The 16,577-nt window shown below is 39.1% G+C and overlaps 1 protein-coding gene across 1 annotated transcript; it reads right to left on the reverse strand.

Moving 5' to 3' along the window:
* Window positions 1-374: 374 nt before the first annotated feature.
* On the reverse strand, window positions 375-16,392 carry LOC103378185 (uncharacterized). The gene is made up of 5 exons (XM_025055231.1): window positions 16,233-16,392; window positions 14,911-15,138; window positions 8,386-9,346; window positions 2,109-2,240; window positions 375-521 (listed from the first exon to the last, which is right to left on the reverse strand). Exons 3-5 carry the CDS (start codon window positions 9,214-9,216, stop codon window positions 375-377), a joined length of 1,110 nt encoding a protein of 369 aa, XP_024910999.1. The 5' UTR covers window positions 9,217-9,346; window positions 14,911-15,138; window positions 16,233-16,392.
* Window positions 16,393-16,577: the final 185 nt, after the last annotated feature.

Raw genomic sequence — 16,577 nt, forward strand, 5'->3', positions numbered from 1 at the left:
CATGAAGAATTAATGTCCACTGTAATGTCCCTGCATCATCATCATCATCATCATCATCATCATCATCATGTTGCCAAAGTCAAAGAATCAAAGAATTAAAGAGAGTAGCAGAAAACATATTTTTGACTATTGTGGTTTTTAATTCGTTGGATGGAAATCTTAAGCAGTTACCAGTGTATCCAGCAGGGGCAGCCACTCTTTGCCAAACATTATACGAATACACCCACTGTGTTGTTTTGTTGCTAGTAGTCCATACAGACAACTGCTGGAATTACGCAGAACCAGAAATAAGCCCTTGTTCTACACACAGTTAAATGCCAGTGTGACTGGGTCACAACTGGAACACTAATATTTGGTTGCTGTTAAAAGGAGACCTACCGTTTTCTTGCTCCTCGCTTTCGTTTGCCATGAGCAGCTGAAGAACCTTCTAGGCTCAAACGGTCCCCATTTTCCGCCACTCGCTTTTGTAGACGGTCATCATTCGAGGTTTGGTTGGCAGTGGACTTTGAAATCACACCCCACTGCAACAACATCACAACAACAACCGTAAAGACTGAGTATATCTGTGTGTGTGTCTGATCAGACTGTGACAGGATAGTCTCAACAGTGACCCTGAGAAAAGGAAAACAAAAGTCAGCAAGTCAACGCCAAGTCCAATCTCCTCATTCCAGATTCAGCTCGACGGCGGCAGACAAAGACGTCTGTATGTGTTCATCTCTTTCTGAGGGGACGGAGAGCATGACTTTGTCAAATATTCCAATCAAATGTCATCTTGCTCCGACGCCTCCTATTAGTAAAAGCAAGGAACAGCGAATGCCTGAGATTGTTATGCAGATCCCTGTAAGGCATGCAAGTCTTTTAGAGGACCACATCATATAAACTCTCTTCTTACACAACGGCTCCTCTGTGCCATGCATACATACACATGCAGCCCAAAGAGAACTTTTGTTCCCAAATGTTAAATCCACTGCCATAATTCATGAAACATGCCATCCATGAGAACAGAACCCTGTTTTAGGGAAAGTTACATGCAGGGTTCCAAGAAGCACAACAGCTGTCTCCTCCTGCAGAACAACATTTAGAGCAAACACGATAGACAAGTGTCTTCAGACTGACATTATTAAACAGACGATAAGCTCAGCAGGACGCTAAGACAGCATGACAGAGTGCTATTGGTATCAGCAGATACTGAGTTGCAGTATCAAGATAGGACATGAAAAGGTTGTATCCTGCCATTCCTACTTAAAGTGAGATAAAATGTTCTTTATAAGAACAATGTGTCCATGTATATAAAATAAGTAGTAACACAGTAAAAAGACATTGTTCAGTAACCAGAACATTCAGGCAGGAACCGTCGCTAACTGGACATGGTTCTGTGCTGCTCAGTAACAGCACGGGGGAAGTCATTCAGCCCAGACATTATGATGCACCTTAGGATGACTTTATTACGTCTGTTGGTATTGAAACTGGCCTAGGATTTAAGTTCAGTCCGTTAATACAGAGTTCAGCGTCACATTTTAGAGCTAGAGATGGACACCACAACAGGCTCCATCGTAGAATCTTCTTCTTGGGAACACACTCGTAGGCAATCTCTCACTGGCTGAACACGTTCACACAGCTTGTGTTCAGGGCTTTATTTGGTTAATTTGGAACACTTTTAAATACTGCGCGGGTGGATTCAGTCTGTTGAACACCTGTCAGGCCGTTACAGGTCCATATAATCCAGTAGAATTCTCTTCACGGAGCAAACGGAATTGATTAGGTGAGGTCTAAAAACCATGACCAACTATGCAGCATAAACGCTCTGCTGGAATGTGTACATTTTTTTTTAGCCAGCCTTCGTTAAAGACTGAATATATACACTTCATTAAAAGGCTCCACTGATATACAGATCTTTGCTCCGGGATGTGAAAAACAGATTTATACCCTAATGCCACAGAGAGACACCAGTCAGATGCCTCAGTACACTTTAGAACTTTTATTGAAAATCACAATTGGCAGGTTTTGAATTTCTTTATTGCTCTCAAGCCCAGATTATCTGTTGTTCAAATCAATGGGAACTGTATACCTGCTAACTCTCTCTCTCTCTCTCTCTCTCTCTCTCTCACCTGTTTTTTGCGAGTGATGCAGGGTGTGTTGGAGGGAGATGAACTTGCACTCAGAGCCTCCTCTATGTCCAGATTCAGCTGGTCTAGTTTCCTCATCAGTTGCCTCATGGATTCTGACCAGGGAGACTTCACCTGTGAAAAACAGAAGTGGAATCAACGTAAAGACAGGTCGTAAAAAAACAAGGTTTTCTGTTGTATTTGTATTTATTTATTTAGGTGGTTGATCTAAATCCTGTGGATCTGATCTAGTTTTATCCTTTAGCTAATTAAACTGAATCAATCAAAACAGATGTGATCATATTACATAGACCGTAATGCAGGCGTCCAAACTCTCCTGGAAGTCCAGGAGTCATCCATTGATATAAACTTTAACCAAACTTTAACCTGAGTTTGTCTTAATAATGGAATACTGGAATTTAAAAATTAAAATTAAAATAAAAAATGGAATACTGGAATTTAAAAACTGGAAGACAATATAAGAATATGTATAGAGAAAATTGTAGATAGCTTTTTTCTTTTTTCATATATAAAGACCAATGTATTCTTTATAGAAGAGCAAAAGTTCAATACAAGTTTATAAAGAAGATATAAAGTATATTATGTTGCTAATAGAAAAACCAGATTTTCTGGTAAATTTGGTTGAAAATGTTACTGTCTACACCTTTAGAGCTTGTTAATATTATTTAAGGTCTGTCATTGTCCTGATTAGCAGCAGGAGTTAAAGGTCAAGTATCTTGTAAACCACAGATGTTACAGCAACACATGGAATTGTAATTGAATCAGTTCATTCTCTGTGTGTAAGAGCAAAGTGAAGAAGGGCTCCAGACATAAACGTCGGGATGGAATTCCCTGCAACGGCAGAGAACCGCTATAAATAGACCGACTTATTATTGCAGACAGAAGTTTCATCTGAGCTCGAGCTTAATAAATCAACAGGATGCACCTCGGTCGACAAAATATAAATGACCACACAAGCATGTGTGAGTCTGCTAAAAGTGAAGTACCAAGAGTTCCTGTCAGGGTAATGCTAAGGTAAAGTTCAATGTATGTATAAAGACTTGTCTTAAACCTAAAGGTTAAAGTCTTTCAAAGAATAATATGACAAATTCAACAAAGGTTTTTAGGTTAGGTTATAGGTTGGAGTGTGTAAGTTACACTAATTCCAAAAAAAAAAAAAAAGTATTTAACATTGACTAATGTTATTACTTTACTTCTCGTCTCACTCTTCAATCACAAACAAAGGGGAATACGTTTTTGAAGTAAAACTCGACACACAGTATACATAGTTGGATGTAACTGTGTCACTCTCTGTATCCATGTGACTGCCTTTGTGTGTATCCTGGTGAAAGTACAGAACTGTGATTAGCTCATTAGACAAGAGAAAATAGATGGACAGGAACAGCAGAGTGGGGGTCGGAGGGGGGGGGGGGGGTGTTGCTTCAACAAATCCGTGCAACACTGAAACATGAGTACCAAAGTAAATTGGTGACACTAAAAGTGAATATATTCAGATTAATATATTATGGAGCTTCCCGTGAGAGTAAAATGAGACTTCTTGAAAATATTTTTAAATTAGTCCGTGTTTCAAAATGTCTGTTGACCTAGCAGAATAGCTGCGTGTGTCTTTACAGTCAGTGGTCATTTAATGTCGACTGACTCCAGTTTCTATAAAAATAACCATCACGGACAGTTTAAACCCCAGAGGGAGACACCAGACTTATCTGACGGTCAAAACGGAGACCGTGATTCATCCATTTTCTGGAATTAAAAACTGTGTTAAAAAAGCAGTAAGACATCCCCCTTGTGGTAAATCAGGACTTTTGTTTATATAATGTGATGTAATTTACGGTTAACTTCGTTAACTATGATGAAAATTCCCCAAAATTTCCAGTAGAGTTTGGTCATTGGAGCAGCAGTTGACAACAGGTTAAGAATGAAATCCCACAACCCTCCAGGCATAAGACAAGCACGACCTAGTGAGCTTCACTCTATGATACTGTGTCTGATTATAAACAGCGTCTGTTCTAACAGAGTCTAGACAGTGAGCAGTGAAGTCGGACAGCTGACCTCCGATGTCAGGTGACTGTCACTGAGAGAAAGTGACTTTTCCCCTTTGTCAGCCCCTAAAGAATGACGTGCATTTGGCCGATCTCCTGCTGACCTTTTAGGCATGAGAGGTCATCCAGGGTCATCCAGAGTAAAAAATAAATCTCTGCTCTGTGTCGTTCCTTTGAGAACAGCAGACACAAGGGGAGATGGAATACTTCGACAATAGATCAGAACGATTGGTCATTTAAATTTTTTTAAATATGTGAAATTGTTGTTTATCGATGTGAAGAGATTAAACTTATCAACAAACGGCTCATGGTAGAGTATAGCCCAAATACTATTTTATAAAGGTAGCTGTTAGCATTACCCCAAATTTTAAACAGATACTAGTTAATTTTACAAAATACTAGGTTATTTTATAAAGGTAGCTGTTAGCATTAGAAAAATGTAGCACATAAAAAATTAAGGTATTTATTTTTGAATACCTGTTAGTTCAGAATAGTACCACTGCAGACATGTGCCTGACACCGGAGACTGGTGTTCCTAGGAAGAACCTGGTATTGTGAAATACCAGGTATTAGATGGAATTGCTAGGCGATAAGTGTGTACAACAAGGCAATACCTGGAATTATGGGCTGTGAACACATACAACAAAGACGTACCAGCCATTACTGACACTTAGAAAGTCAAACATGAAGATACCAGGCATTAGTCGAAGATGATAGTTGTTGAAAAGATGTATCAAATGTAATACACCTTCATCGGGCATTAGTGGAGATAATACATAAAAGTGCCAGGAATTCACGGGACAATACACCGTGGCTCAATATACTACAGGGAAGCGACAGCATATAATCTACTCTAGGAGCTTTATTGATCCATTACCAATTAAAGCCAACAACATTGACATTTTGACTCATTATACAATTTAAATATTATATATTTTTACTCAATTGAAAAAACAAACTGAAACGAAACCAGGTTCACATTACAAAGTAATGCACGCACTGGCACTCAATACATTATTCACCACGCAACGAAACCAGGTTCACATTACAAAGTAATGCACATTTGCTTCTCGACCAATCAATTGGGGTTTTGATCTCAAATTAACTAATTTAGGTGCTAAGCCATAAAAACAATTACTCTAAGTTGTATCTCTGTATGTGTCAGTCAAGCAACCCCGCAAACCTACTAAAGGATTGTGTAGCATACTAACTAATATGGCAGTTTTCAAAGAAGAGTACTATGCAACTTAAGTCATTCAGAATGAGTAAGGCAACAGTGCTGCCAGAAACACCTAAAGAAAGGTACGAATGTAAGCAAACATTTGTATTCTACGTGTTAGGCTAGGAAAAGAGGTCAATGAATTAATTAACAATGAATTTAAATTGAACATCTTGGGAACTGTAGGCCTGAAAAAGCCAACTTCCCTGAGAAGGTTTGGCGAAGTGAGAAAGTACCCTTGAATTCATCCCTTTGCCCTCGATCCACCCCTGACGATTGTGACCAGTCCTCGTACCATGGCAACTGAGCTGGTATGACTCAATCCTTTAGATACATGCATTAATATTGTCTTTGGGAAGCTACAACATGTGACTGGGCTACAACTTCATCAGTGCAAATTAGCCACATTGAAGAGTTCAGCGTTGCGTCTTTGACATGGAAATGAGGAGTTTTTGTGTGTGTGTGTTTGTGTGTGTGAGATCTGGGCCCGGTGCCTAGTTCATGCCACCCACAGAGTGCCAGAGATCACCATGGAGGTATCCAAATGTAACGGCCGGTCATGCGAAAGGCCAGGCCAACAGCTACCTGGCTCCTCTAAGGAATAAATTACCCCTGTCATATCCTGCTATGAAAAAATAAAACCTGGAGAAAACAGAAACGACAGATTTAAATCTGCTGTGGAAAAAGAAAGTAATGTTTTCTTAGGGGCATTCTGTCACAAGAGAGGCAGGAGGATCAGACAGGAGATAAGTGTATGTATACAGTGCCCTCATATGGCTGAAGTTAACAACTACATCAAAGTACTGCAGTAGATTCTCCAGGTGTCTGCGCGTATTGATGGTTAAAAATACACTAGCTCTTAATCCGGGTCAGTCCACGGTCAAGGTTTATTTTACAGTCCCTGCATCATACGTGAATCCAGCTGTAATAGTCTGGATATTGAATTTTGAAAGATTAAATTTCGCTGAAGAATAATACATATATTTTATACCTTAAAACAGTAGTTCTGACCTAACAATTGAAGGTTTGGGGATTAAAACTGTCTCCCAGACACACAAATCAGGTTTGACATACGATTGATCCCCTGCAGTGATTCCCAACCGCTGTGCCTCAGGACATTAGTGTTCTGTGAGAGATCATCACATGTACTGCAGGAAATTCTCCAGTTTAATTTAACTGGACTGAAAACTTTTATCTAACTATTATTATTTTACATATACTTCCACTGGGTGGCAGAAGATGACTATAGGCACTATAAAGAGAGAGAGACTCAGCGTATATCTTTCTTCAACATCTGTGAACATAACAGGATTGTGTTCAACTAAACGGGCTCAGGTTTCAATCATTTGTGAAAAAAACAGAGCATCATTATATATCATTGAATAGAATTTTTGGGACAGTGTTTTGCAGTGCACCCTGTGGTATTTGTCTAATGTAACGTTAAAAAAACCATGTAATATAATGTAATACATATATATTTATATAATGTGTTTTTCGCCTTTGAAAAAAAACAGGAAAGTGAATTGTGTAAAATCCCACTGAAACACGTAGTTATCACATTATCTGAAGTGACATCAGATGTTTTCTCCCTCAGCTTCTGCTCTATGAAACCCGGTCCTCCACGCACACAGTGTTGTGTATATTTCAGCCCCACTATGAGATGGTGGGACACCATGAGAAGCTTTGACCTGATGTCCTTTGATAATATTTACAGCCCGCTCCCTGGATTCCCAGCATTCCTCAGCTCTTCTCCAAAACAACCCATTCAGAGGCGAGTGTCATTCTGCCGGCATTACCTCAACATCTGAGCCAACCCACAGAAACAGGAGCTAATCTCCACCATCCATTCACCCAGTACAGCCTTACACGGCTGCTTTCGTCAGACTGTTTGGAAACATGAGAGAAATGTTGATTTGTTCCCTGGAGCTACAAGAGAAAAAGGTGTTTTAATGGATTTGAACATATTTGTAAATGTCCTTATGAGTGAGTTAATGGCCAATAAAACTGAGCGGGTTTCCAGGAGGCCTACTACCAGGGTCAGTGCAGGGGCTGTGTGAAAGAGAGACTCCAATGTGTCTTGACTTGTTGAGGAGAAATACACCCAATAACAGGGGTCGGATTCAGCTGCGTAGGCCTCTGTCAGGACACTGAAGGCTGAACCAGGCTGAGGTGAGAGAACAGCTACAGATTAATTTACTAATGAAGGACTGGTGGTGTGATGATGTCACTGTCAACAGGAGAATACGGAAATATAAAATATTTGACACATAGGTGTGAAAAACTGTCTTATATACTGTTGTTGTATAAAGAGCAATATGAAAGGACTACAATTTAATAAATAACTCCTAAAATAATCTTACTTTGCCAATTAACATTATAATTATAAATGTCTTGTGTTAAGATGATTGGACAAACCAGCAAAAAAAGAAAAAAAAAAACAAAAACAGCCCACGAGTCAAACCCCTGCCATGGACTGTGAAAAGCAGTGGATTTAGCTGTACAATTGTCAAATATAAAGTGAAAGAGCTTGGGTAAAAATGATTATTAATTATGAAGTCTCCAGTGCCGTTTAAATATTTCTTTATATTTTGGTTTTTGTATCCTGGTAGCCAAGGTTTTTGGGCTAAGCGTACAATAGCGTACAAATATTTAGCGATGATTTGATTGATGTGACAGTGCAGTTTAATCTGTTTTAAATGTATTATCATTCTCACCACACCCTGTAGATATTTCTGCCTCAAAATATGTAATATTCTCTTCCATTTTCCAAATCTCATGCTAATCAAATCAAATAAAGTTACAACTGTGACAAAGAATGCCTTAAAAACCAAGTACTTTTAGAACCCATCTTTAGTGCCATTGATGCCCATTCAAACAGAGTTGCGATTGTTCTTGAAAAGTATGCAAAGGAAACTTTAACTAAATAAATCCAGTTATTTGGAACATTCACAGAGACAAAGACATGGAGACAGGTGTATCTGATATAAAGAGTTGACAGTACCTCCTTGTTGCTCGTTTCTCTGCCACTGTTCATCTGAGCAGCATCTGCTGTTCCACCTGCAGCCCCTCGTCTCTTCTGTCTGCCTCTGCTGTTCCTCCTCTGTCTGTAGGCCACATGGAGCTCTCTGCTCTGGGGGAGCTCTGAGAAGACATCGTCATCATCATCCTCGTCTCCGTCCTCCTGACCGTCCTCCTCTTCCCTTGGTGAAGACTCTCCATCATCAGAGCTCTCCTTGGCAGCAAAGTGCTCAGGAATACCAGGGGAACAGGAGCTGTCTGAGAAGGTGATGGAGCTCGGTTTGTGTTTCACAATCCGAGGAAGATCCAGGAGCGTCTGGTGCCAGTCAGGGACAGGTGAGGTGGTGACGAGGTGAGAGCGGGATTCAAAGGGAAAGACACAGTCTGGTTGCTCTGGCTCTTGGGAAACATGGCCATTAGTGATCGGCTCCACATTTGGTGTTCCTGTTTTTACACATTCACAGTCGGAGTCTACAGTCTGAGCAGCCTGGTCACAGACGGCTCTGACTGTCTGTCCTTCAGTTACACATGCAGGAGGTGAGGCGTTGTCGCAGCATTCTTGGCTTGAACTGAGTGATGTGTTTACAGTACCCGTGCGGTGGTGAGATGAGGCCAGTGGAGCTGGGTCCAAACCTGCTCCAGGGATGGTTGACACATTTCCAGCCTCCAACGGTGAACAGCTTCGGGCTCCGTGAAGACGACCCGCTCCGAGAGAGTCGCTTTTGAGAGTGGAGTCTTGCACAGTGAATATCCTCGAAGGAGAGACAGTTCGGAACGGATGGTCTTTTAAAATCAACACAGGTGAATTTTCCATTGTTGCTTCAATCTACACTTTTTCATAATTCAAAACATAAATCCACATGTGTTTGTGCCGGATGTATCTGATGGCCATGTTTCAGCTGGAATCCAAGACATTCAGTCAAAGCACATAGAAGATCTGGAATCTGAAATAATGGAAATAAAAACATATAAGAAACAAAAGCAGCATCAACATAAAAAAGAGATTTAAAAAATAGCCTACTTCTCAGTTAGTTTATACAGTAAATGTCTCCACAAGTTTAATGCAGAGCTCTTAATCCCAAGGCAAAGCAGCTCGGAGTGTGTGTGTGTATGTGTGTGTGAGCAATCGAGTCAAAACTATGCTGTGAAAATCAACATCTGGATCAGGCTGGGCTGTTCAAGTCTGGATCTGTTTCACACACGATCACGGTGACATCACTGCACAAAGGAATCTGACTGCTCTTTCCAGGAGGTGATTTACTGCACACTACACCTTTCATCAGGACACAGGCTGGTTCTGTGTAACTGGGGATAACATCACACTCAGCCCTTTATTAAAGTGCTTAAAAAGAATGGATTAAAAAAATGGTCTCAGGTTTCTGAAGACAAAACAGAGAATACCAACATCTGACATCAGTCGACACACACTCGCTGTCTGGTACGGGCACAACACTTCCACTGAGGACCATTGTTGATGCAATAAAATGTTAATTCAACTGGGAAACATTTTTTAATAATAGTAAAACAATTGATTTTTTAAAAGAAAGAAAATAGAAAAAAAAAAAATGTTTTTTAAAAGTTGATAAAGGCATGAGTCCTTTGAAATTTTTGAAATTCCTTTCGGATTTCTAGGGAAAAAAGACTCATAGTTGTACTGATAAAGGAACATCTTTACATAACCTTACCACTACTACTGGTCAGCAGGCTGACCTTTCAGTCTTTGGTATAAATTTCATCAAATACACGCAACAATCATGAAATATGGCTATAATTAAGCAGTGACGTTAGAACAGGCAGTCACATCCACACGATGAAAAGATTTGGAAACAATTTCTTTGGTTATTTTACATACTATTTACATACTATACATACTATTAAAAGTTGCAATAGCAGAAAATATATATACAGTATTTTTTTAAAACAATTACAAAGACATACTTTAGAAAAACAGAGCAGTACTGAAGTAACTGTGATGAGCAACAAGCTAACAAAGTTAAAAAATATTTTCTTTATGGTCCAAAAATATCTGAGAAAAAAGGGCAAAATGCTCTAAAAAAATAAATCCCAAATAAAACTTTGTCTGTGTTCTTCTTGGGAAAACACTGACGGAGCCTCCGCTGTAGCCTTGAGACATTTAACTCACTGATACATGCGAAAACACACTCTCACCAACAGATAAGGCAAACCTCGTACACACAAGGACAAACCTACCACCAAAGACACTTGTTATTAGAAATCTGGCAGCATGTCAGGGAATTGCACGCATGTATTCACATGTCCATACAGCAGCATTACATAATAAGTACAATAATGCTGTTTAGAGCCTCAAGTTGGAAAAAAACAACCAAAAAAAAAAAAACGACATCCTGTCTTCACATGATTAATGTGAAATCACTACACAAGGCTTTTACTAAGGAACCACACTGAGTGTGCTAACAAGATTCATTATATTCACTGTCAACGCCGAGCAACAAGAGTCAATGGAAGTTAACACTCTTTTTAGCTTGTGTTGTATATATATATATATACACATGTATATACGTATATATATATATATATGTATATATATATATATATATACGTATATATTTATTTTCTTTTATCTTCCATCTTTTTATATCTGTCTTTTATGTTGATACAGATATATATATATATATATATATATATATATATATATATAAACCTGTGATATAAAAGCATTTCAATCAAAAAGAATGTTCCAGACTTAAGGCTACAGTGAAGGCAACACTCACCTGCTCTGTGGAAGCTCGCTGTGTTCCTGTGCCACAGAGATCATGGCAAAACAGTGACAGTTAGGCTGGATCCTTGGAGCAGCAGGGTTGGGACAGACACCCCCGTCTCAAAAAGACACACTTATCTTCCAAGACGCTCTGTTCTGCTCAGAGGTAAGCCTGTCATCACAGCAGTCCCTTCTTTTTCCCTGGTGTGTTTCCCCGGGGGCCTGGAGGAGTTGGAGTTGCCGTTACTAAACAATTTAAAACACGCGTAAGGCAGGCAGAGAGCGTAGCACTCCATGGGAGACAGAAAGGGGAGGAGAGAGAGGAGATGTGGGAGGAAGGCTGTGGGGGAGTTGAAGCTGTCAGTGTAAAGAAACACTAGATGTAAATAGTGGTTTGGTTTTAGGCCGTCACCTAAGGAATGAATGACTCTCTGAAACGCTGCCTCTGCTCTAGTTTAAAACAAAAAACTAAACAAAGTTTTTAAGTCTTCCACTGGAGGATGGGGAGTGGGATTATATCAGTTCAATAGAACAGAGATATTTATACAGGAGCCTTGATAACTGCTTTCAACGGGACAAAGATATCAGTGTGGTCGACGGTCCGTCTTGTTAGGTTAATTAATGACATCTAACGGTGAGACTGTAAATTGCAACAAAGGTTTCTCTTCAGCTACTGCTTTATTTTCACCCAAAAAGTATACGTATATTTCAAAAATCAAAACATGCCTTACTATAGCCTTACCATCGTGAAAAAAAAGTCCCAGAAATGCCTTAAAATGCAAGACTAGGTCACTTCCTGATCATAAATTAATTTATTGCAGACAACATAAATCTATAGCATCATATTGTTTTTGAAAAAAAATATTTAAAACAGGTTATTTACACAGCTTTGTGATATTTCACAGTATTTGATAACAAAGTATTTGTAAAGGAAACACACTGTGAGCCAGGTGTGAAAGACTGAAAAAAAAAAAAAAGATAAGAGGAAGAAACAGAAATGGTGGATAAGACCGGAGGACGTGAGGTCAACAGAAACTGGGAAACAGTGTATAAACAGTATCTTTGTTGGCACAGTCTATCAAAGGTGAACCATCCAAGGCCAGAGGGAGTGTGAACACTGACTCAAACACAGCTGGATGTTTGACGGACACATACTTTTCACACTTTCCCCTGTAGTTTTAACCAAACAGTCAGTGTCGTACCGTCAACTCCAGCAAAGTCTTCTCTGCGGGTCTGAACCGTATCAGAGTCAGTGGCTTATCTTTCAGTATATTTATCATGAATTATTAAAAAAGAATCCAGAGTATTCTTTTCTCATCATCCAGTCTCATTCTCAACTCTTCAGTTTGTTGCACTGCATCGAGTTGCGTATGCGAGTTTTTTTTTTATTTTTTAAGCCAATCATATTTCTGACTAATGTATTTTCAGGGTGAAAGAAATCTGGCAATGGACGCTTGAAACTTATCAGGTTAGAAGCAAATAAAATAAATAATAATCAATATTATATTTTTCAGTTTTATAATTAGGGATGTTAAATATAACACATTATTCCCTTCAGTTCATTTGTGAACATTAATCTGATAATTAACATTTTAACACATAGACCCATATTTAATAATCCAACCGTGCTTTCTAATGCATAGTGGACACACACAGTTTGCACAGTAATTATGTATTTATTTATGTACACAGGTAAATATATTTTTTGGTTGCTTATAATTATCTTTTTGCATACTTTTCTAGACAATTACCATTATTTGTCTCTCTTTTCGAGCAATATATATAGAAAGAACGTTTTCTCTTATTAGTGATAATGATTATTAACCTTAATTAATCATGGTTTATTTTGAAATACATGTTTAATTATTCATTTAATTAACCACAGCTCTCTGACATTAATCATTTTATCAACATTGAGCTGTTATTTTTGATTAATTGGAACTGGTTATAAAGTAGGATTTGTTTGCTGGAGTTGTGCCCAGCCAGGATTAATCCAAAATTGAACCCCTCATTACTGCCATCAGTGAGATGTGAAGAACTCAGTGGAAACAAGACCAGGCTTCCTGCTTCAGATCACCATGATGACACTATGTCAAGACAGGACCTGGAGGAGAGGAAGAAGCTGCCAGAGCAAATTACCTGGTTCAATGGCAACAACTTTGAATGTGACTGGAGGAGAAATACAGTTGAATAAAATAAATCAAAGTAGGGGTGAGACTGGTTGAAGGAACTGTCAGAATAAATCAGAATCATCCACTCACATTATATATACACATTAATGTTATGTTTATTTTTTAGATACTTTGCAAATACTGGATCAATGGTAGTAGTTACACAACCTGCGGTAGTTCGAGTTTCAAACTAAAAGCTCTTCTTCTGAGTCTGAGTGTAGAGACAATATTTTTTATATTTTTAAGAACTTTGTGAACCTATTTATTATGATTCTTTAAAATATTGTTTTCATTAATAATTGTAATATAATTTAAACAACAAATCATTCACTGGTCCAGGTCTGTATTATTCTTATTAATTTATTTTAAACAAGGACAGTCCTAGAATTTAGTTTTTGTTCTTTTTTTTTTTTTTGAAAATATTTGCTCTTCCACCCTTCAATATAAATGCTTTATGGTTGGTGAAAATATTTCTCAGATTCTGTCATCTACTTTCTGTCTCTTCTCCATCTGTTTTTTATATTCAGTGCTGTGGAGGTGCCAACCACGTGCTGAAGAGTCTGTGGTTCTTATGGCACAGCCAGTGTAGAAGAAGAAATAGGACTGAGAGAAAACAGTTAAAGTATTAGAATTATTTACTCCGTAGTGAATTTACTATATACTGTATATATAAACTTGGAGTTGACATTCTACAGCCACACAATTGAACCAAGCAGTATAAAAACCCAAGGTAAACTACAGTACTAGACAGTATTTGAAAATACTACTAGCTTGACTCAATCTCACTGCAGTGTCTTGGGCTCTCCTACAGATTCCCAGCATTCCACAACCCATGAACAGATGTTGTGCATTATAACTTCTATCTGCAGTTCCACTTTATCTCCACATGAGTAAATACAACACAATACAACAGATTATTTTATATGTGCAGTTCAAACCTTTCAAAGACACGTTATCAATATTGAATCCTCGTTGGTGAACTTGGAGGAAAACCTCGGTGGAATGTGACGTATAGCTCTTTGGTCAGGTTCTCACCGTACTGTTGTTGAACTGTTGTTGTACTGTTGTTGGACTGTTGTCACGCTGATGTAGAAACACAACGCTCAGGACACACCCAGAGAAACCCTGGTTGTGTTTGACTCATGTGCCAAGTCATTTGTAATTCCACTTCGTACTCATAGCGTTTTTAGAAAAGATATTTGACTCACTCAATGATACGAATAATCAACGTTTTATGAGTGAAATTTGCAGCATAAAACCTCATTGGAGTAGATTGTAGAGTAGTGTTCATCATCATCATCATCATCATCATCATCATCATCATCATCCTCCTGATGATCTCTACAGTGACTTGAACTTCTTCAGTCAAATATACTAAGAGTATATTAGTTTCTATGTTTAAATAAACTAGTCTTAGAGAGATAATCTAGATTAGGGGATATGACATCATCGTCATATAAATGATGACTGTGGGTCTATTGAATGGTCTCAAATGGGATTGAGAGTGTGTCACCATTTGCGCGCGCACACACACACACACACACATATTCGAAGGAGCTACATATTAATTCACTTCAACAGCAACAACAGTCCTCACCTGCTGCAACATGTTTCCCCAGCTCTGCCATCAACCACTGAATTCCTTCTGCTTTGAGATGTGAGTTGGAGGAATGAGGAGAGGAGGGGGTGGAGGGTTCGATCCCCGAGCTGGATGTTGTGATTCCGTTGATGCTGTGTAAATGACGGATGTGTTTGAATCCAAGATGTCCGACGCAACTGTTATTGATGCTCCTTCTCTTCAGCAAGCCTGACAGATTCCAAGAACCTGGAAGAAAAAAAAAACACATGCCAGGATGACAGGACCGTTGAACCGTGATGGGTTTTGTTCGTTTTGTTAAACACACATTGCGTGCAGCACGACATAAATGTCAGCCGTGTGTGAAGCAACATCAATGCGATATGTGAGCTGTTCCACCCGTTCACCAGAGCTCCAACCAGTTGTGATGTAATCTGTCCATTGCATCACTAATCAACTGTGATAAATCAGCATCATGTGACCTTGATTGACAACTTAGTGATTGACTGATTTCTACAGATGAGTCATCTGTCAATCACTCGTGTGTCTATATGCACTTGTGCTGTCCTGCTGATCATGATCCTGGAACATGGAGTGTTTTGTTTTGTTCAAAACACTTGTCAACACTTTGACCATTAGTTGGAATATCAGTGGTTTGATTTCCCCTACGTCAGAGGACCTACCTCGCCGTCCTCCTGCTCTTTATGCCAACTTTATCATATTTTATGAATAAACCTCAGGTGTTTATAATTATTTTGATCATTAAGGATATTCAAAATATAAAGGAACATAAATAAACAAAAAACATGTCAAAGAAGCAACGCTCGGAACAAAAACAACCGACTAGCACAGTTAGCAGCGCGTCCAACATGGAGGAAGGCACAGCTGCAATTACGTTCCACCCTAGACAGGCTAAATAGTCAAATTGAGGACAACATTAAAAGGATAGCAGCGTCTAAGAGCGAGGACCGCCTGACATCACTGGAGAACCAAATCTCCAAACTCCAACAAAAAGTTAAAATACTTGACAATCTCTATGAAGACATTGATTTCATTTCAAATCCTGTCACACTATTGTTTTTCAACCTTGGGGTCACGACCCTACGTGATGTCACCTGGAATTCAAATGGTGGAATTTAATGACTAAATTCTGTTTGATCCATTAATCTTCTGGTTACTTTTTTATTTCTCATTTGATTAATGTTTGGCCAAAATATGTCACTTTACGTAACGTAACGTTTAGGGTTGGATTCAGGAAGATGGTGGAACCAAAGTGCAGTACCTGAGGGGCAAATCCTAGTTTCAGAAAATGTCATCATGGTTCAAAACTCAAAAGTATTCACCTACTGGGTCTGCTTTTAAGGATCAAGCTGCAACACAGAGGAGCAAACCACCAAGCATGAACACGAAGACAGACCCACAGCACATGAACAGACCAGACCATGAACCCACAAGGCCAGCATGAGAGAGAGGTATATACAGCCAGGGCACCAGGTGACACCAGGTGACGAACCCACAAGGCCAGCATGAGAGAGACGTATATATAGCCAGGGCACCAGGTGACACCAGGTGACACCAGTGAGACTGAGGACAGAGACACAGCTGACTGTGATGACACTGATTAACCAGCAGGAACACACACCTGAGAACCTGATCAATTCCTTATAGTGTAGTAGAAATCAGATGGA

Source organism: Cynoglossus semilaevis, chromosome 4 (genome assembly GCF_000523025.1).
Source record: "Cynoglossus semilaevis isolate Cse_v1.0 chromosome 4, Cse_v1.0, whole genome shotgun sequence".
Taxonomy (NCBI): domain Eukaryota; kingdom Metazoa; phylum Chordata; class Actinopteri; order Pleuronectiformes; family Cynoglossidae; genus Cynoglossus; species Cynoglossus semilaevis.